At 48.3% G+C, this 22,892-nt stretch overlaps 2 protein-coding genes across 2 annotated transcripts; both read right to left on the bottom strand.

The window, feature by feature from the left end:
• Window positions 1–841: 841 nt before the first annotated feature.
• RABGGTB (Rab geranylgeranyltransferase subunit beta) lies at window positions 842–11,915 on the bottom strand. Its single transcript, XM_072127325.1, has 9 exons — window positions 11,799–11,915; window positions 10,244–10,351; window positions 9,406–9,603; window positions 9,192–9,297; window positions 7,322–7,374; window positions 7,042–7,152; window positions 6,835–6,960; window positions 4,159–4,308; window positions 842–1,769 (listed from the first exon to the last, which is right to left on the bottom strand). Exons 1-9 carry the CDS (start codon window positions 11,799–11,801, stop codon window positions 1,629–1,631), a joined length of 996 nt encoding a protein of 331 aa, XP_071983426.1. The 5' UTR covers window positions 11,802–11,915; the 3' UTR covers window positions 842–1,628.
• A 2,325-nt stretch (window positions 11,916–14,240) lies between these two features.
• ACADM (acyl-CoA dehydrogenase medium chain) lies at window positions 14,241–22,526 on the bottom strand. Its single transcript, XM_072127114.1, has 12 exons — window positions 22,298–22,526; window positions 18,662–18,758; window positions 18,262–18,359; window positions 17,752–17,821; window positions 17,532–17,632; window positions 16,882–16,962; window positions 16,622–16,752; window positions 16,339–16,447; window positions 16,088–16,228; window positions 15,872–15,967; window positions 15,479–15,727; window positions 14,241–14,580 (listed from the first exon to the last, which is right to left on the bottom strand). Exons 1-12 carry the CDS (start codon window positions 22,502–22,504, stop codon window positions 14,509–14,511), a joined length of 1,452 nt encoding a protein of 483 aa, XP_071983215.1. The 5' UTR covers window positions 22,505–22,526; the 3' UTR covers window positions 14,241–14,508.
• Window positions 22,527–22,892: the final 366 nt, after the last annotated feature.

Below are 22,892 nucleotides of genomic sequence, written 5' to 3'. Positions count from 1 at the left end.
TATTGAGGTGATCATCTACGTTAATATATAAAATGCGCTACAAAAACCGTCTCTGATGAGTGATGGAAGGAGACGTAAAATATCTCTGGATGGGTGCAGAACATTGAGAATTTTTTATATTTTTCAGGGGGGGGGGGGGGGTTCCACCATTTGCATTTTTACTAATATCCCAGCCTTAGAAATGTCTCCTTTCTGTGCGATGTATAACGTGAGACTGGACACTGATGGCTGCCGGAGCACGGAGGGCTGGATGATTTTGGGAAATCTTCCTGGACGTCCTGGGACAATATAATTTCCACCTTGTAAATAATCGTCACATTTGGTGTTTGTGTCTGGGCCTTTCCACAGAAGTCTATGGGAAGGTGAAATATCCGGATGGCACGCTGCTGTTATTAGTACGCCCTCTGTATTTGAGGATCATTTTAAGTGGTTGATGACCAAGGACGAAATACATTGTCCTAATCACTCGGCCGGTGCTGCGTTTGGACGATCTATTTTGTCCTCCGGATCGCACTGACACACTGTTATATACGGAAAGGTCCATGCTGCGTCGGCCATAGATCCTGTCACATCCATAACCCTTCCCCCCCAGAACAGCGCATCATACCCCCCCCCCCCCCCACAGGGCTTCATCTAAAGACCCTCAATAAGTGCACCGTCACCCTAATAGGGTCACCCACATCAGGACCATCATCAGTGTGTAAGTATAACACCCTAATAGGGTCACCCACGTCAGGAGGACTATCATCAGTGTGTAAGTATAACACCCTAATAGGGTCACCCACATTACAGCCCGTACAGTCCTGCTGTTCCTTATGGACGATGACAAGACTCGGACACATCAGGTCTCAGTTCGTCTTTATTGCGCTCCCTCGGTCCGGTTTATTCCAGTCACCGACGTCTGTGATGGTTGGTAAAAATAAAAAAAAATCACAAATACACAATTTTTAAATAAAATCTACAATGAGCGGAAACACGTGTTCCTGAGCGCAGCCCTCGCTTCTTTCTATAGTGCCTGAATTAAAGGGGATGTCCTACAATAGATGTAGGATTTAGGAGAAGTGTTATTAGGGATCAAGGCCCCAGTGCGTATGTGTAAGGAGCTTAATATTCACTTCTAGGTCCTTGTGGCTGAATAGTGTGGGCGGTCACTTAAAGGGGTTGTCCACTTTTCAATAAATCTCTATCATTAGACATGTCTCTGCATGTACCTGTGTCTCCTTTAAGAGCGTCAGCCTTTCTTACCTCTCTGCCTGTACACAGCTTCCCATCTCTCACTGCTCCATGTCACATCATGTCCTCACTGACAAGAGATAGGAAAAGGGGAGGGAGCAGGATGAGTCATAATCTCCCACTACAGCCCCTCCTATTCAGCAGAGCTCAGTGATGTAAACAAAGAAGCAGGGAGAGTCTGCACACAGCACAAAAGTAACTTACAGGACCTCTGAATCATATGATGAACATTGACCAGCCCCTTTAATTCACAGGTCCCCCATATTTCTGACTGATTGCACCCCCATTGATCTGACATCCTGTAGATAGGGGATATGTGTCTCTTATGCGGCATTCCCTTTAAGAGCATGGGAACACTAGCAGCTGATTGCGCCATTGCTGGTCTTCCTGCAGTCTCAGCTCAGGAGCTCCGGCTGTACGTTGATCCTGCGCAGGACCTCCTCCGGCATGCAGAACACTGGATTCACCGGCTTGATGACTTCTTCTCCCAGGAGAGACAATCCGGCAATCCCGAAGAGGGTATGAAACGGATCCACCTGGAATAGAGGGACCGGACTTTACTGGGTGATACTGGAAACACTCGCACCAGCAACACTTGGGGCAGGTGCACGCCGTTAGCTCATGAATCATGGAGCGTGCAGGGTCCCGTTTCCCAAACCTACCACTGTGCAGAGGATGGGACTCCAAGCATCATAGTGATATAGGATCCATGGAGTCCCTTCTCCAGGAACTGTAATCACAATGCACAGAGTCCGGCCCTAGATCTGTCATGGGTCCATGAAACGGGACACAACACGATTCACATAGGTAGCAACGTATCGGCATTGGGGCCAGTTCACATTTGCACTTAGGCTTCGGGCTTTTATAACTTAAATGTAAATGTCCAGATGGGAAAACTTCTTTAATTGAATTCATTTTCCATATATAAACATTTCTTCTATTGGATGTTATTAAAAAAAAGTTCCTGTGTGAAGATCATTTCTCATAAATGTGGCCATGTTGTCCCTTAGAAATTAGATGGCTTCCTTGGATACGACCACCTCACATTTTGGCAGCGGTGGCCAGACATGGGCTATGGAGTCCTGCCTGACCACCTGGGTTCAGCCTTCATTACCAAAGGACGGCTGTAGGATGTGCAGTATCTCCATTACATATGCAAAAACCTTTTGTGTCTTTGTGCAATCCCTCCAGCAGAGGTGGTCGTATCCAAGGACACAGTCTTGTTTCTAAGGGACCATATGGCTACATTTATGAGAAGTTATCTTCACACAGGAACATTTTTTTTAATAAAACCCAAATGAAGAAATGTTTACATATGGAAAATGAATTCAATTAAATGTCCAGATGGGAAAACCCCTTTAAATAACGGATGGTAACATCTTGTTTTTCTCCCTGTTGATTTCAGATTTTGGTTGGACCAGGACGGCTGCGCTATAAGTACCGGGAGACTCCTCCTCATCCTATTCTTAACATGGTTCCCTATGGATGACGGATGCTCTGTATCAGTTTTACATTCCAGAATTTCAATGCGACCTCTAGTGGGTAAAGCAGAGGAGCAATAATAATAATAATAATAATAATAATAATAATAATAATAAAGATAGCTGTAATTTAATAAAAACATTTTTTAAATGTTTTTTTTAAACTTTTTTTAAGAACTGATCCGTTAAAAAACGGACACACAGATATTTTGCTACTGATGGATCCATGTGAATTACAATCTGTTATTTTCAAAAACACAAATGTGAACTGCCCCTTACACGTACTGCAGTACAGCCGCAAACCTGGAGTCTTCTACAGAATATAAAGTATAGAATATCCCTAGGATTGTGATCGCTCCAATCATTAGACTCACAGCCGCTATACGGTCTGAATGATACAGATGTAATGTTGTCATGTGAATCCGGAACATTATATCAGATTTGCTATAAATGACCACAAGTATCTGTGACGGATTCTGTACCGGAGGCCCCAAATATGAACTTAGAGGGTGTTCTCATCAGAGCACTGACATTTAATGCATCTCCTGTATATTTATTGTATACATACACACAATTCCTTTATTGGATGTTATTAAAAATGGCATGTGTGAAGGTAACTTCCCATAAATGTAGCCATATTGTCCCTTGGAAAAGAGATTGTTGTCCTTGGATACGGCCACCACTGCTGGAGTGGCTGCACAAGAAAACTAATTGTTTTGCATATGAATAGGCTGGGAGATAATGTAATAAACGGTGAATCCAGGTCTTGTAGGTCAGAGGCCTCAATATTGCGTGCGCAGCCGCCACTGCCAGAATTCGAGAGTGGACGTATCCAAGGGCAGCTATCTTCTTTCTAAGGGACAACATGGCTACATTTTTGGTACATAATCTTCACACAGATACATTTTTAACATACACTTGAAGGAATGTCTATATATGGCAGATCAAGAAAATGAAATGTGAAGCACAAAGTTGTGTTCTAATTAAAATTTTGAAAACGCTGCAAATTGCCCCAATCCACGTTTTCTGCACTTACTTATTTTGTACCACATCTCCCCCGCCTGTAGGAGCACAGGATGCCATCACTTGTGCATATAATGTCGTCTACGTTGGCATCATGTGCCTGCCTCACCCATAAGAGGTCACATGACGCCCTTGTATCGGCAGCGCAGGGTGCCCTGGTAGACTGATGGGCCCTCCCAACGACCTCCAGAACAAGTTTCCAGAGAATCCGGAGAATGGGGGTCCTGTTCTTACTAATGGGTGGAGCGGTAGGTTATATGTGTCCAGCTGTGGAAGTGTCAGAAATTGCTGAGCACAGCGTTTTGGTATCTCCGTGTGACCCCCCTTCCCCAGACTGCTGGGGGTCTGCACTGATCAGCTGGTTACCCCCTATCGCCCTATCATTATACGCGGTCATTCCGCGTTCTCGGCAGTATCTCACCATATCTCCGGGCCGGTCAGCGAACCCCCCGGTCTCCTCGTCCTGGCAGGCCAGAATAAAGAGCCGCAGCTTCTCTCGGTCTATCCAGTGCAATCTTCCAATTATTTTCAGAGAAGCCAAAACCCACCACGAGTAGCAGACGTCGGGGAGCTGGAAGACAAGTCACGTCTTATAAGTCAGCGAGTAACTGGACGAGCGGCTACACTTTCTGCTGACTCAGCGTCTGTGCAGGGATTGCACCAATTACCAAACCTATTTATTCTCGGCAGCTGGACGGGTGACATTTAGCAGATCAGCTTATTACAGATATTGAAACTGGCAAATTATGGATCCCATATATTCCTTCCAGTAGTAAGTCTGCAGTCATTAAAGGAAATGTACTCAGAATCCATCCTGATAAACCCAGGACATTACTCATAGATCCAGGCACCGGGACTGTAGGATCTTCTTATATTTGTTAGGGTCAACTAATAAGTCAGAAGGACCATGTGGGCGTTACCAGAGCCCCTCCGTGCTGTAGCTTCACAGGCTGTTACACTATGTGCTGTCTACATATGTGTTCTGCAGTTACCAGAGCCCCTCCGTGCTATAGCTTCACAGGCTGTTACACTATGTGTGGTCTCCATATGTACTGCAGTTACCAGAGCCCCTCCGTGCTGTAGCTTCACAGGCTGTTACACTATGTGTCGTCTCCATATGTACTGCATTTACCAGAGCCCCTCCGTGCTATAGCTTCACAGGCTGTTACACTATGTGTCGTCTCCATATGTACTGCAGTTACCAGAGCCCCTCCGTGCTGTAGCTTCACAGGCTGTTACACTATGTGTCGTCTCCATATGTACTGCATTTACCAGAGCCCCTCCGTGCTATAGCTTCACAGGCTGTTACACTATGTGTCGTCTCCATATGTATTGCATTTACCAGAGCCCCTCCGTGCTATAGCTTCACAGGCTGTTACACTATGTGTCGTCTCCATATGTATTGCAGTTACCAGAGCCCCTCCGTGCTATAGCTTCACAGGCCGTTACACTATGTGTCGTCTCCATATGTACTGCAGTTACCAGAGCCCCTCCGTGCTATAGCTTCACATGCCGTTACACTATGTGTCATCTCCATATGTATTGCAGTTACCAGAGCCCCTCCGTGCTGTAGCTTCACAGGCTGTTACACTATGTGTCATCTCCATATGTATTGCAGTTACCAGAGCCCCTCCGTGCTGTAGCTTCACAGGCTGTTACACTATGTACCGTCTCCATATGTATTGCAGTTACCAGAGCCCCTCCGTGCTATAGCTTCACAGGCTGTTACACTATGTACCGTCTCCATATGTATTGCAGTTACCAGAGCCCCTCCGTGCTGTAGCTTCACAGGCTATTACACTATGTGTCATCTCCATATGTATTGCAGTTACCAAAGCCCCTCCGTGCTATAGCTTCACAGGCTGTTACACTATGTGTCGTCTCCATATGTATTGCAGTTACCAGAGCCCCTCCGTGCTGTAGCTTCACATGCCGTTACACTATGTGTCATCTCCATATGTATTGCAGTTACCAGAGCCCCTCCGTGCTGTAGCTTCACAGGCTGTTACACTATGTACCGTCTCCATATGTATTGCAGTTACCAGAGCCCCTCCGTGCTATAGCTTCACAGGCTGTTACACTATGTACCGTCTCCATATGTATTGCAGTTACCAGAGCCCCTCCGTGCTGTAGCTTCACAGGCTGTTACACTATGTACCGTCTCCATATGTATTGCAGTTACCAGAGCCCCTCCGTGCTATAGCTTCACAGGCTGTTACACTATGTACCGTCTCCATATGTATTGCAGTTACCAGAGCCCCTCCGTGCTGTAGCTTCACAGGCTATTACACTATGTGTCATCTCCATATGTATTGCAGTTACCAAAGCCCCTCCGTGCTATAGCTTCACAGGCTGTTACACTATGTGTCGTCTCCATATGTATTGCAGTTACCAGAGCCCCTCCGTGCTATAGCTTCACAGGCTGTTACTATGTGTCGTCTCCATATGTATTGCAGTTACCAGAGCCCCTCCGTGCTGTAGCTTCACAGGCTGTTACACTATGTGTCATCTCCATATGTATTGCAGTTACCAGAGCCCCTCCGTGCTGTAGCTTCATAGGCTGTTACACTATGTGTCATCTCCATATGTATTGCAGTTACCAGAGCCCCTCCGTGCTGTAGCTTCACAGGCTGTTACACTATGTGTCATCTCCATATGTATTGCAGTTACCAGAGCCCCTCCGTGCTGTAGCTTCACAGGCTGTTACACTATGTGTCGTCTCCATATGTATTGCAGTTACCAGAGCCCCTCCGTGCTGTAGTTTCACAGGCTGTTACACTATGTGCTGTCTACATATGTATTGCAGTTACCAGAGCCCCTCCGTGCTGTAGCTTCACAGGCTGTTACACTATGTGTCGTCTCCATATGTATTGCAGTTACCAGAGCCCCTCCGTGCTGTAGCTTCATAGGCTGTTACACTATGTGTCGTCTCCATATGTACTGCAGTTACCAGAGCCCCTCCGTGCAGTAGCTTCACAGGCTGTTACACTATGTGTCGTCTCCATATGTATTGCAGTTACCAGAGCCCCTCCGTGCAGTAGTGAACCCAGGAGGAAGCTCTTCACAAACATCTTTATATCTTTAGAACAATTCCCACCTTTTCGGGGCGTCCGTTGAGCCCCCCTGATGGCAGCTGCCGCTCACAAAGCCACCAGCCCAGTAAATCTGCGTTTATTTGGTGCAGTTGATTTGTGACGGCCAGAAATCCTGTGCAACAATAGATCTAAAATTACAAACACAAAGTTTTCATGTGTAACGTCCAGTACAGGATCCATCCAGCAGCCGCCATCTCCACGCGTCTTACCTGCCCGGAGTGAGACTCGGAGCCCGGCCTGCAGCCGAAACCACCATCAAAATTCATACACGACAACACAAACTCGATGGCTTTCTCCAGGTTAACGGCGTTGAGTTTCCCCTGCAAAATGGAAACGGACAGACCCCATTATAGAAGTGAGCAGCGTCCATCAGATGCCGCAGATCTCCAGCGCTATCTGTGCAATAATGCAAATGTGAACAGAGCCCGAAAGCATCTGATACATCTCCCCTTATACTAAAAACTTGTGCCAAGAATACGTCAGACCTACCAAAAGTGCAAGAGTTGCCACCGCACAGAAGGAAAACCGGGTGTCAATTTCCCCTGCAAGAACACAGAGAACACAGATGAGCTTTAAAACCTTACAATATATTCAATGCCCCGTGTTATCTGTGGTCTCTCTCACACGTTACCCCTTTTCTTTTTTTATATCTACAAGGAGTGAAAAGCAAAATCCCTTTAAAGGAAATCTACCATTCAGGCGCAGCGGCTCATCCACAGAAGCTCCAGTCTCTGCCGGCTTCACTGCGCCTCCACATTGGATGTGCATGGGGAGGGGTCTTCAGAGGTTACTCAGGCCTTGGAGTAGCCCTAGCCCTGGAGCACAGAGGTTACTCAGGCCTTGGAGTAGCCCTAGCCCTGGAGCACACAGAAGTTACTCAGGCCTTGGAGTAGCCCTAGCCCTGGAGCACAGAGGTTACTCAGGCCTTGGAGTAGCCCTGGAGCACACAGAGGTTACTCAGGCTTTGGAGTAGCCTTAGCCCTGGAGCACACAGAGGTTACTCAGGCCTTGGAGTAGCCATAGCCCTGGAGCTCACAGAGGTTACTCAGGCCTTGGAGTAGCCTTAGCCCTGGAGCTCACAGAGGTAACTCAGGCCTTGGAGTAGCCCTAGCCCTGGAGCTCACAGAGGTTACTCAGGCCTTGGAGTAGCCCTAGCCCTGGAGCACACAGATGTTACTCAGGCCTTGGAGTAGCCCTAGCCCTGGAGCTCACAGAGGTTACTCAGGCCTTGGAGTAGCCATAGCCCTGGAGCTCACAGAGGTTACTCAGGCCTTGGAGTAGCCCTAGCCCTGGAGCACACAGATGTTACTCAGGCCTTGTAGCCCTAGCCCTGGAGCTCACAGAGGTTACTCAGGCCTTGGAGTAGCCCTAGCCCTGGAGCGCACAGAGGTTACTCAGGCCTTGGAGTAGCCTTAGCCCTGGAGCACACAGAGGTTACTCAGGCCTTGGAGTAGCCCTAGCCCTGGAGCACACAGAGGTTACTCAGGCCTTGGAGTAGCCCTAGCCCTGGAGCTCACAGAGGTAACTCAGGCCTTGGAGTAGCCCTAGCCCTGGAGCTCACAGAGGTTACTCAGGCCTTGTAGTAGCCATAGCCCTGGAGCACAGAGGTTACTCAGGCCTTGGAGTAGCCATAGCCCTGGAGCTCACAGAGGTTACTCAGGCCTTGGAGTAGCCCTGGAGCACACAGAGGTTACTCAGGCCTTGGAGTAGCCTTAGCCCTGGAGCACACAGAGGTTACTCAGGCCTTTGAGTAGCCCTAGCCCTGGAGCACACAGAGGTTACTCAGGCCTTGGAGTAGCCCTAGCCCTGGAGCTCACAGAGGTTACTCAGGCCTTGGAGTAGCCCTAGCCCTGGAGCACACAGAGGTTACTCAGGCCTTGGAGTAGACCTAGCCCTGGAGCACAGAGGCTACTCATGCCTTGGAGTAGCTATAGCCCTGGAGCACAGAGGTTACTCAGGCCTTGGAGTAGCCCTAGCCCTGGAGCACAGAGGTTACTCATGCCTTGGAGTAGCCATAGCCCTGGAGCTCACAGAGGTTACTCAGGCCCCCCATAGACGGCAATGGCTGCACAGAGCGATAGGGTAATGCTCCGTACACAAGAAAAAGATAGGACATGCCCCGTGTGTACGGCCTGTACGCCATGGATCTCTATGGAGCCGGATGTATGCCTACCCGGCAGGCGTATGTAGTGTGTATGCAGTCTATAAGGATCTACTAAGTAAATACTAAGTAGATTTCCCTTAATCCAGAAGATCACATAATCCAGAAGAGTTAATCCTCATAGAGATGTTGATCGGTGTATCAAGAGTCAGTCAGAAGATTTGGGTCTGCATTCTGATCACCTCTTGGAGAACTCACCCCATTTGTCTCCAGCAAACGATCCGTCTTCCTTCTGTAGAGATTTCACATATTCCACTACTTTTTCTGTGTCTACTTCAGCGAGGCTGTCAAAAAGAGTCAGGATCTGCAAGAAAACAAAAAGTGACACAAACGTCATCACTACATGTATGTCTACAGACCCCTCAGCTGTAATACTGCAGACACAAGGACAGAACCCCCTGTATGACGTTACCTGGACGGCGCTCAGGGTGTACAGCAGATGGGGGTCGTGTCCAATACTTGCGCTGAAGCCGCCACATTCATGCTGACAGGACTTGATAAAGGTCAGGATCTCCTCTTTGTTCATCCGATGAAGCTCCCCCATCAAATCCATAACAGTCAAACCCCAATACACACCGCTCATCCGCAGGTACTCCGACATACAGTACTCCTGCAGAGGCACAGACAATCACAGGTCAATAACAGAGGATTAAGAGGAGCCCACGGATATCCATACATTACACATTCATTTGCTGAGAATTGTGTAATGCTACATTTGTCCACAAGGTGATGCTGCAGGGAAAAAAATAAAGCTTTTTGGGTAAAAGGTTGTCCTAAAGCGGGGGGACCACCTCACCCTTGTGGTTGTTCTAAAAGGACGGAATGTCATCTATACATAGATAAAATGTATCTGCTCAAGCTGTGTAGTAGTTACATGTATAAACCATTAGAATCAGCCATTAGAGGGAAATCACAAAGTCGGAGCAGAGCCCCCGCAGTAGCCATGAGCATCATCCCCTGGTGTCTCCATCCATTAGGAGTAACATGTCCCCATCTTTAGCTCTATGGTAACTTAGGACGACCCCTTCATGTCTGATCTGTAGAGACAATGAAGAATCTCTCGGACTAAAACTAAACTCGCAACTGAATCAAATAATAGAAAATGGATATTGTATCTTTCGGAGCTCCGGAGCCCTTCTTTTATGTTGGACAGCTGACCCCCACCCTCAGCGAGGGGGCCGGTAACATACAGAGCCCCGGGGGAGACGTCTGGAGCCCATTAGATCCAGTGATACAGAACTGCTACTCACATAATCATCTTTCTTGGCTCCATACGACTCGATGTACTCAGAGTGTTTGTCCAGCAGGAGGGTTTTGGGGGCATCGGCTTTAATAACAACGTCCTTCTGTGGGGTCCCCTGTAAATAATAAAAGACAGTGACTTCCACATTCCTTCTCAGCGATTCCTGATATAACAATACAACAGAGAAAGAGCCACACAATTGTCTGACCCCTATATAGAGGAACTAATGGTCTATACGGCCACTGAATTACTGATGGGGGTTTCCCCCTCCATCTGTGAGCCTGTGCAATGCATAGGATGGAGGGACGGGAGGCCTGGAGCGACTATTACACAGAAGTTAACCCTTTTCTGGCTCTTACGCAATGAGACAGATTTACTTACCCGGTCCATTCGCGATCCAGCGGCGCGTTCTCTGTGGAGGATTCGGGTCCGGATGGGATTTACTATGGCAGTTCCCCCGATGTCCACCAGGTGTCGCTGCTGCGCTGAAGTTCGGAGTTCACTAAGCCGGGCCGAGTGCAGGTAAGTTGCGTGTCAAGCGACACATTTTTTTTTTTTTTTAAATGCAGCTGGTTTTCAGAATCCGTCGGGTTTTCGTACGGCCACGCCCCCCGATTTCTGTCGCGTGCACGCCGGTGCCACAATCCGATCGCGTGCGCCAAAAACCCGGGGCAATACAGGGAAAAATCGGCGCAAAACGGAAAAATTCAGGCAACCTGCCGGAAAACCGCGATTCGGGCCCTTAGTAAATGACCCCCATTGTCGTGATCGGTAGGCAAATCGCAGACTGTACAGTGTCCTGTTTAATGAACCAACCACAGCGCAGAGTGAGGGACTCTGTGCATCGGACATGATGGAAACAAGACACTGAGCGATCCGTGATTCACAGCCTGAGCACAGCAGTGTGAGAAAGCCCTTAGCCCGGGTGTGCCGAATGGAATAGTCTGACTTTGATCAGATTCAAGTCGTAGTATCTGTGTCCTGATGTATGACGATATTCCTGATATTTCGGATACTGGTAGATCCCTGCTCCTTCAGCACTTCCCCCTTCCTCCTAGCTGAGGACGAAGTGCACTTGAACAGTGTAACATCCTGTGAAGCTGCAGCACAGCACCAGTGCCTAGGTGATCACCGCTCCATTCATTTCTATGGAAAGGATGGAGCAATGTTTCTGTTGCCTTAATGATTGGTGGGGGATTAAAGGGTCAAACCAATCCTAATTCTACACGTAAGAGCAGACACTGGAGATGCTGATCAGTGATCCCCATACTCCGGGGTCTCAGGGGGGAGTTACTACTGCTGGAGTTTCATTATACTCCAGGCCAGGGGTAGGACAGAGGGTAACACTGTAGAGCAATGATCTGCAAGGTGTGGATTTACATATATTACAGAAAACTACAACTCCCAGCATGCCTTGCCACCAATAACATGTCCCTGGCGCCATTAGCATGATGGGAGTTGTAGTTTCATAAAAGAACAGGACTGGCAGGGGTGTGACAATGACCGGACTGCGGGAGGAGAGACACATAACCGGGAGAGGAGCCCCGGGACACAGCACTCACCATGTCCGCCCTGGGAGGAGCCTCTGCGCGCTAAGCCCCCGCTGCTGCACAGGGATTGGACGACTGTGACGTATACGTCTTCCCTCTGTGTAGCTGTCCTCGGTACTGCCGGTCTAGAAAACCGCGCTGCAGGCGTCCACATTCACTGATACAAACAGGCATTACACGGGACAGCTATCCGCATAAATGGCCCCGTGTAAGCGGTCATTAGGTCCTGTCCTTCCAGGGGCTTCTTGGAAGCCGGTAGGTGTCCATAGCGATGCCTGTCTGATTAGTAATTTATTAATTTAGTAATTTAGCTATTATGGCACAGATAGTAAATCTGCCTTTATACCTATGATCTATGAGAGCGTGTAAAGGAGAATTTGTAAAGAAAATCATAAATCCATATTGTGTATTAGTTGCTATGGGTAACAGGTTTACATTAAACCTTTTTGGAAGACAAAAGGGTTTACAATAATAATGGTGTAGATTTACATTTATTGGAGAAAACTACAACTCCCAGCATGCCCTGCCACCATACCACCCCCACAATCACTGCATTATAGCCACTCAGTAATGATATGCAGAATGCCCCCAGCTATGCTTAAATACAGCCCAATAATGAGGGACAGATCACACACATTTATAGGGGTAACTAGGAGAGGCAGGACCCGTAGGCTTCTGCATAGGGCCCCCTACTCGCCAATATACATACATATTTGTATACTCACAGATGCAAGTTAAGATGACACATATGTGTACACATATAGGGCATATATACATACACACACACACACACATACAGTGCCATATACAAACGAACACCATATACACATCACAGACATGTCATATACATATTATAATGTACATTGTGTAGCACAATATGTATGTAATGGTGCACATCCTCCATTCTTTATGTCAGGTCAGATGACGGGGGCCCCATAGCGGCTGCTACCACTGTAGTAACACCCCTGCAATTAACCCCATTCACTTAGAGGACATCTACCACCAGGATGAAAGTTTGTAAACCAAGCACTGACACACTGGTATGAGCCCCCTCTGACAGGATCTTCTCTTCTTTTGGCTTAAGCCCTTGTTTTTATGGAAAAAAAAACTTTATTATACAAATAAGCCTGAGCGACTCCAGGCTCCCTTGTCACATCAGCATGTAAATGTGCTTGCTTTACAGTCCTTCATCCTGGTGGTAGATGTTATGAAGACTGCCCCAACATTTACTCACCTTATAATCATATATCAATATGCAGAGCACCCCAATATTCACTCAGTTATAGCCTCAGAATAATAGGAAGAACGTCCCTATGTCATAGGACAGAAACCCCCCACACTCATCAAATGGAACCCAATAATGATAGAATGATCACCCAAAATTCACTCAGAATTATAGGCAAAGCATCCTCACAATCACTCAGTTATAGACTAATAATGATGTGTAGAGTTCCCTGACATTCACTCATTTATAGCTGGACATTGGATGGTAAAGTATAAGCGCTACAGAATATGATGGCGCTATATAAGATTGTTACCCCCCCCCCCCCCCCTCAGCCTCATGATGATTGGCAGAGCTCCTCCAAAATAACTTGGTCACAGTCGTATAATGATAGGCAGAGCTCTCCCCATTAATGGTCCACAGGGTCTGCGCCAGTTTTCTCTTGGACTTTTCACATGTATTTATAAAGTGTCTGCGTTCTGATGAATATATCGCACGCAACACAAGTAACTGCACATAGTACAGGCTGCACTAGGTTTATAAATGTGGCCCAATGGGTGACATGTACATAAAGTGTCGGTGTCTGCACTGCTTGGTTACCGACTTGCTCTCGGAAAGGAGATACATATTTATTATTGTGAAGATGTGCAGATACATTTCTGGCACCGAGACCAATATTTGTCCCAAGCTCCAGAAATGTGTGAACCAGTCAGTCAGAGAAGCGGCTGAGAGCAGCCCAGGAGCAGAGCAATGGCCGCAGGTGCAATGCATCAGTGGCTGACCGCGTCCAACAGCTCGACAAGTCACAATTGGATGCCAGAAGGACAGGCAGCAGCCATTCTAATGTGGTGAGGGGATGCCAGAGGCAAAACAAACACATCTACATTCTATAGACCCTCATACAATTAATCCAAAATCTATTATAACAAATGCAGTAAAACGCAATAAGATTTTAAACTCCACTTTCCAGAAGCAAGTTCCCTGCAGTCTAACATTACATTACAGTTTAGACCAGTACGTCAGATCAATGATTTAAGCACAATTTTGCTACAGATGATACAGGCTCAGAGGCAATTTTTATACTGACTGTAGGGGGTCGCACACCTACACACACGCTACAGGGGTACAACAGCTCTGCTATTATTCAGACTCATTCACTTTGATCTCCACTAATCAGATAATAGTAAATGCTAAAGCAGGCCATAAAAATAGACACCAAAAAACAACACACAGAATATTAAAGTGTTTTATTTTCCATCACCTCAGGACGCATGACCGTTTTATTTTCACAGGTCGCACTGATGCCCTGACATTCATGGGATATGACACCTATACATACACTGTACAGAACATTATAAAACTGATGGATACAATCAAGAAGCCGCTCATTCATACAAAGTGGTATAAAATTTATAGGGAAACTCCTGCAGCAAAGAAACCAAACTTGTCATTAAGGCTGGGGGTGAAGTAGGAGAACAGTCCATGGCAGGCGTTAACTCTTCATTCTTTGTACCTCCCAAAATGTTCCCGAGCAATGATGAGTCTCTGGATCTGGGCTGTGCCTTCATAGATCTGCATTACATGAAATACATATGTACAGAATGAGGAACCCAGTACGATATCATAGATACAGGCAGTCCCCTACTTAAGAACACCTGACTTACATACGGACCTCTGGATGTTGGTAATTTAAAGGGAACCTGTCACCAGGAGACCCATTTTTATCCCTCCCCCAGTCCCTACAGAGCATAGCACATACACTGCCAAAGTGTTTTTGTATTAAAAATTGGTTTTACAGAAAAAAAAAAGATATGTTATATCGTACCCTTCATTAGCATCTGCTGTGTGACTAGGCAGTTGCCAAATGGGAGGGGCTGGAAAGGAGCAGTTCCCCCCACCCTTGGTTAACAGCTCCTCCATGTGACCTTTTCAAATATATGAAAACACCCATCACTTGGCTTAGCGACGCCCCCTGCTCCTCTACAGCCAATCCCGAGTGAGGGGAGTTATTCGTATATTTGAAAAGGTCACATGGAGGAGCTGTTTCCCAAGGGTGGGGGGGGGCTGCTCCTTTCCAGCCCCTCCCAGGGGACGAGTGCCTAGTCACACAGCAGATGCTAATGAAAGGTACAATATAACAGATCTTTTTTTCTGTAAAACCTATTTTTTATACAAAAACACTTTGGCAGTGTATGTACTATGCTCTGTGGGGACTGGGGGAGGGATAAAAATGGGTCTCCTGGTGACAGGTTCCCTTTAAATTACCAACATCCAGAGGTCCGTATGTAAGTCAGGTGTTCTTAAGTAGGTGACAGGTTCCCTTTAATACACTTTAGCCTTAAGCTACAATAAAAAGCTGTAACAGTTATCACAGGCGTCTGTAATGAAGCTTTATTGTTAATCCTGGTTCTTTTGACAATCCAACAATTGTCACAGAGACCCAAAAAATCCTAGTTTCCCCGTCTCTTACCTGATAGATTTTCGCGTCCCTCATGAGCTTTTCTACAGGATAGTCACTGTTGAATCCATTTCCACCGAATACCTGGACGGCGTCTGAAGCCACCTGATTAGCGATGTCTCCGGCAAATGCCTTGGCTATAGAGGCGTAGTACGTGTTCCTTCTGCCAGAGTCCACCTCCCATGCCGCCCTCTGATACGCCATGCGGGCGAGCTCCACCTTCATCGCCATCTCAGCCAGTAAGAAGGACACCGCCTGATGCTGGACAAGTGAGTAGGAGAGATAATAAGGTTATTCCGGCTTCTTATGCAGAGATCTGCCGCATACTTCCCGAGAAAGATGCCGGGTGTGAAAACCAACACATCTGCTCCAAAGTAAAGACACAACATGATCACATGTACTTACCTCTGCGAGGACTTTACCAAACGTCTTCCTCTCCAGGGAGTACTTGGTGGCCTCATCCAGGGCTCGTTGTGCCAGTCCCACGGCACCAGCTGCCACCTACAACACGTTCACAATAGATTAGGGTCACATAGCCCCCCATACCCTTCATAGAGCCACCGCCCCCCGTATCCTTCACACAGCCCCTCCGTATCCTTCTCACTGCCGCCAACTTCTTACCGGAGGTCGGGTCTTATCAAACGCCCCCATCGCAATCTTAAAACCGGCTCCTTCTCCTATTAATACATTTTCAGCGGGAACCCGGACGTCTTCAAATACAATCCCCCGGGTGTCTGAGCATCGCTGCCCCATGTTCATCTCCTAGAGGCAGCGAGACAAAGGCCATTATCCAGGAAGGTGGAGGATTCACACCTTATGTTATCTAAATTAGGAATCCAAAAATCTTCAGGATGATGTATAGAAGTCCTCACCTTTCTCCCAATTTGTACCCCGGGACTATCAGCGTCTACAATAAACCCAGTGAAGGCTTTTCCTGTTGGAGCCTTGGGGTCAGGATTAGTACGGGCCAAGAGAAAGTACCTGAAACATACAAGCAGACACATTATACATATTATATTATACAGCGTATTATATATTAGCATCCAGTGCTCCTGGGCACCACGCTGCAGCCCATTAGCTGTATAACCCCTGTGGGTAGTTCCTCTGTGCTATAGGATTGCTATATACCACGTATACAGACATTGCAGAACGCACCAGTTAGCTTTGCCTCCATTAGTGATCCACATCTTCTGTCCATTGATGATGTAGTCATTGCCCTTCTTCTCTGCTCTCGTCTTCAGGCCGGCCACATCGGAGCCAGCGCCGGGTTCAGTGACACAGTACGCCTGGAGGAGGCGACACAGAAACAAAGATATAGATACAAAATACACAGTTAGATTTTCTTAATTCTGTCGCCAGATTAACAAAATTTCACAGTAACTGCATATTCTGCCAATATATAAGATATCACTCACACACATCAGCGGATCCTCAGTCATTCGTCCCAGGTACTTCTTCTGCTGGGCCTCATTACCTGCAATTATCACCGGCATTTGCTGCAGAATAAAATAAATCATCATCCCAAGTTACATCCTGTATTATACTCCAGAGCTGCACTCACTATTCTGCTGCTGGTGCAGTCACTGTGTACATACATGACATTACTTATCCTGTACTGATCCTGAGTTACATCCTGTATTATACCCCAGAGCTGCACTCACTATTCTGCTGCTGGTGCAGTCACTGTGTACATACATGACATTACTTATCCTGTACTGATCCTGAGTTACATCCTGTATTATACCCCAGAGCTGCACTCACTATTCTGCTGCTGGTGCAGTCACTGTGTACATACATGACATTACTTATCCTGTACTGATCCCGAGTTACATCCTGTATTATACTCCAGAGCTGCACTCACTATTCTGCTGCTGGTGCAGTCACTGTGTACATACATGACATTACTTATCCTGTACTGATCCTGAGTTACATCCTGTATTATACCCCAGAGCTGCACTCACTATTCTGCTGCTGGTGCAGTCACTGTGTACATACATGACATTACTTATCCTGTATTATACCCCAGAGCTGCACTCACTATACGATTTGTCCTCTACACACTTACCCCCAGGGAGTTGGCCTCTATGGCCGTCTGAATACCGGTGCAGCCGTATGCAATCTCCTCTGTTATCAGACAAGTGTCAAAGATGCCAAGGTTCAGGCCGCCTGTAGATAGCAACAGAGATCAAAACATCAAAGGGGTTGTCCCAATATTTCAAGTTATCAGAGGGTCACATGTAACACTATAAGTCACGTTGCCTTCAGGACCCTAGACCTGTCCTTACCGCAGTGTTCGGGGATGTGTCCGTTCATCAGTCCCAGCTCCCAGGCTCTCTTAATGAGGGGCACAGGATACTAAGAGCAGAAGAGGGTCATTACTGAACATCTCATCACACCGCGCTCGTTACACAGCGGTGACATCACACCGCGCTCGTTACACAGCGGTGACATCACACCGCGCTCGTTACACAGCGGTGACATCACACCGCGCTCGTTACACAGCGGTGACATCACACCGCGCTCGTTACACAGCGGTGACATCACACCGCGCTCGTTACACAGCGGTGACATCACACCGCGCTCGTTACACAGCGGTGACATCACACCGCGCTCGTTACACAGCGGTGACATCACACCGCGCTCGTTACACAGCGGTGACATCACACCGCGCTCGTTACACAGCGGTGACATCACACCGCGCTCGTTACACAGCGGTGACATCACACCGCGCTCGTTACACAGCGGTGACATCACACCGCGCTCGTTACACAGCGGTGACATCACATTGCACTCACCTCCCCGGTTTTGTCATAATGTCCGGCTACAGGAATGATTTCTTCCCGGGCAAATTTCCGAGCCGTAGCTTGAAACTCTTTCTGCTGCTCGTTGAGCTCTGTGCAGGGGGAAATACAAGAAGGTGAGCTGATGCTTAAAGGGGTGCTCTACTGAACTGGAACCCATATTCTCTGTAGTAGAACCCCCACCGATCAATATGACAGAGGAGAACCCCAAATGTAAGTACAATCCCTTTAACACCTTATTTCAGTCATTATAAACCATAGATATTGGAGTCCTCCCCTCTGTATAATCGGGTCGCTCACAGAACCGGTTCAGCAATGAATCGCGCCCTCGCATCGCTGAGCCATTGCCAGATTTCCTTTGGGATGTGTCATGCGATTATCTGCATCTACTTACCGAAGCTGAAGCCGGGGTGGGAGGTGGCGGCGGCGCTTGCGGCATGGGGGGCCGTGGACTGTGATCTCCAACCGGTCTTGGCGATGTTCTGCAGAACCTGGAGAGACATCACCATAAGGAAAGGGATACACCCCAGAACACTAGAGAGACCCCCTAACAAATAATTATGAACATCATCTATGGGGAAGCAATTCTTCAAGTGTTGCAATTTTATTAGCACTGCTTGCTGCCAAAGAATGGAAACATCTCTTTTCAGTAGAGTATGTATCATAGAGGGACTGCCTGGCAGTGTAGAGGGACTAAAAGGGGGGGGGGGGGGGGTTCTGGTCCCTTTCTTGGTATAGACCATTACTATGGGATCATGGGAGTCCAGCCCCCAGACCCTGCACCCATTAGCCCTTCTAGCACCCGCACTGTACAGAACACAACTGAATGAGGCTGTGCATCCTATAATAATAATTCCTTTATTTATATGGCGCACACAGATACCACAGCGCTGCACAGAGTTTGCCAAATCGGTCCCCAATGGGGTCACAATCTAATCACCTACCAGTATGTTTGGGAGTGTGGGAGGAAACCGGAGGACCTGGAGGAAACCCACACATACACGGAGAGCATACAAACTCTTCGCTACTCCTACTCCTGTGATTCTCAGGCCCGGCACCGTGCGGATGTGACCCGCGCTCCTTGGGAGCAGGATGTGGGCGCACGTGACATCGTGCCAGGACGCCGGATACATCCCTGCAAATAAGTGACACCAAGGGAACCCGTCGCTCCAAACATCAGCTGATCCGTCAGACGCTCCAATGGACGCAGGATCCGGATATTAACACCCGTAGATCACTGCATCGTTTCCCAGAGGAGACTGTAAGTATAATGCCGACCACCTACCTGACCTCCGCCCGGGGAAAGGGGAACTACAGACAAATACAAGTTATATAATGTATACAATTCTATCTGCTTCCTATATATATCCGTAAAATACTCTTTTTTTCCCACACTTTTGCAAAACTCAGATCGCACCCAGCTTTCCTAGACACCCAGCAAACAGAATTTGGGAAATGTGAAGGCGGGAAAGTTTCATGAAAAGTTGGATGTCAAAATCCACCTCCCATCGATCTTAGCAACGTCCTCTGGATTCTATGTTTATTCCGCTAAAAATACAGCGCACAAGGGTCAGATGGAGATCTCAGGAACCCTGGACAGAAGAGTAATGGAAGCAGTAATGGTCAGCACCCAGCTTTCCCAGGCTCCTGATGGACAGCTCCGTCTAATCATATGGAAATATACTATAAGATCTAGAAGAAGAGGTGTAATGGAGGCAGTAATGGTCAGAACCCAGCTTTCCCAGGCTCCTGGTGGTCAGCTCTGTCTAGCTATAAGGGAAGTCTACCATACAGACCTGTGAGCGATGGATGGGAGCAGTAATGAAGGGGTTACTAGCGAGTTACGCAGCAGTGGAGGCAGTAATGTAATCTCATCACAAGACTTTGTGTAACCTTTGCTCCAGAAACGTGAACTGATATAAATTATTACAGGAGCACAAGGCCACAGGGGCAGCACTGACGTCTGTGTCACACGGGGGGCACAGGAAGACCCCCAGAGAGCAGGACTGCCCCTTTACATGATCCACATGGACCAATTCATCCAGACAATAATCCCGGCCCAGGACACCGTGTAATCGGCTTATTACCCAGACGGGACCTTCACAAAGGACACAGATTGTCTTAAAGGGAACCTGTCAGCAGATGTAACCATGTAGGACTGCAGCCAGTGCTATGTATTGTCCCTGGAGAGATGTGTAATCAGACCTTTGTTTATGGTGTTAGTAGCAGCGGGACTGTGACATGTGGATTAATATTCCAGGATTGTACAGTGGAAAGTGTTCTCACAGTCCTGCTGCTACTAACACCGTACACAAAGGTGTGATCACACATCTCACCAGGGACTATACAGGCGGTCCCCTATTCAAGAACACTCGACTTACATACAACCCCTAGTTACAAACGGACCTCTGGATATTGGTAATTTATTGTACTTTAGTCCTAGGCTACAATAAACAGCTATAACAGATATCACAGGCGTCTGTAATGAAGCTTTAGTGTTACTCCTGGTTCTTATGACAACCCAACATTTTTAAAATCCAATTGTCACAGAGACCAAAAAAGTTCTGGCTGGGATTACAATGATAAAATATACAGTTCTGACTTACATACAAATTCAACTTAAGAACAAACCTACAGACCCTATCTTGTATGTAACCCGGGGACTGCCTGTACATAGCACCGGGGGCAGTCTGCATCTATGGGGGTTCCTATTCATTGGAAGCAACTGAGATCCTGAAAACATAAACATGGCAGCAAAACAATCCGGATCACTTCCTTCTAACTGCTGAGGGTTCGTCACAATTGCATCCAATGATGTAATAAGCGGATACACACAGTGCGGTTATGTTACGCCTCACATCAGCGCCAAACGCAGCCAGTACATGGCAAAGCCCTTGTATCACATAGCGTCACGACAAGGGCTTCTGCAACATGGTGCAACTGTACCAGAACTGCAGCTCACTACATACATGCTGGCCACCAGTCACTGACAGCAAGCAGAGATGGACAGGAACTCTGACACTGCAGGGCATTAATGCTGCTGGGACTTGTAGTGCCACAGGTCAGCCCCTGCTGGACAGTGTGAGGGTCACCATGTCTGCAGCAGAGCCCCCCCTCAATATGTCTGCAGCAGAGCATGCTGGGACTTGTAGTGCCACAGGTCAGCCACTGCTGGATAGTGTGAGGGTCACCATGTCCGAAGCACCCCCCCCCCCATGTGTGCAGCAGAGCATGCTGGGACTTGTAGTGCCACAGGTCAGCCCCTGCTGGATAGTGTGAGGGTCACCATGTCCGAAGCACTCCCCCCCCCCATGTGTGCAGCAGAGCATGCTGGGACTTGTAGTGCCACAGGTCAGCCCCTGCTGGATAGTGTGAGGGTCACCATGTCCGAAGCACCCCCCCCCCCCCCCCATGTGTGCAGCAGAGCATGCTGGGACTTGTAGTGCCACAGGTCAGCCACTGCTGGATAGTGTGAGGGTCACCATGTCCGAAGCACCCCCCCCCCCCCCATGTGTGCAGCAGAGCATGCTGGGACTTGTAGTGCCACAGGTCAGCCCCTGCTGGATAGTGTGAGGGTCACCATGTCCGAAGCACCCCCCCCCCCCCATGTGTGCAGCAGAGCATGCTGGGACTTGTAGTGCCACAGGTCAGCCACTGCTGGATAGTGTGAGGGTCACCATGTCTGCAGCAGAGCCCCCCCCCCCCCCAATATGTCTGCAGCAGAGCATGCTGGGACTGCTGGATAGTGTGAGGGTCACCATGTCCGAAGCACCCCCCCCCCCCCCCATGTGTGCAGCAGAGCATGCTGGGACTTGTAGTGCCACAGGTCAGCCCCTGCTGGACAGTGTGAGGGTCACCATGTCTGCAGCAGAGCCCCCCCCCCAATATGTCTGCAGCAGAGCATGCTGGGACTGCTGGATAGTGTGAGGGTCACCACGTCTGCAGCAGAGCATGCTGGGACTTGTAGTTCCACAGCCGGTGACGATCTGCGGTCACTGCGCCATGAGCCGCACGCGGAGGCTGAGCTTACCCGGGTCACCCTGAGCGCGGACATGACGGCGGCCTCCGAGCTGCACCGACCACTTAAGGACTTTTGATGACACGGAAACCACGTGACCGCACTTAGCCCTACACCTTGTACCACATGACCGCTCCGGACCAATCCGGACCAACGGAGGGCGTGGCGACGACTTTGGAATCTGGACGGACATCGTGACTCGGGAACACCGTCGCGCATGCGCGTGAAGAGACGCAGGTGACAGCAGTGCAGGCCTCTGCTTAAAGGGGATGTCCATTATGTGTTATGTTGTCCTGGTTGTCTGTAGGGGGCAATGTTTAGGGCGGGTTAAAGGGAACCTCTCAGAGCAATTTGGGACACTAAACACCCCACAGATCCTTATGGACTGGGGTTTAGTCTCCCAAATTGCCCTTTTCCAAGTCCTTCTGTGGCCGCAATAAAAAAACCCCAAACTTTATACTCACCTAGAGATGAGCCACAATGCACAGATTCCCTGCGCCTGCGCTGCACCCCCGGCCTCATTGTGCAAATACCGTAACTACAGCGTCTGCGCAGAGAAACCGCGGTATAGTGCGCCAGCCTCGCTGCACAGAGCACCAGAGCAAGG

The sequence above is a fragment of the Engystomops pustulosus genome, chromosome 10, assembly GCF_040894005.1.
Source record: "Engystomops pustulosus chromosome 10, aEngPut4.maternal, whole genome shotgun sequence".
In the NCBI taxonomy this organism is placed as follows: Eukaryota; Metazoa; Chordata; class Amphibia; order Anura; family Leptodactylidae; genus Engystomops; species Engystomops pustulosus.
Note: the sequence above shows the minus strand (reverse complement) of the source record. Positions and strands in the feature narration are given on the sequence as shown.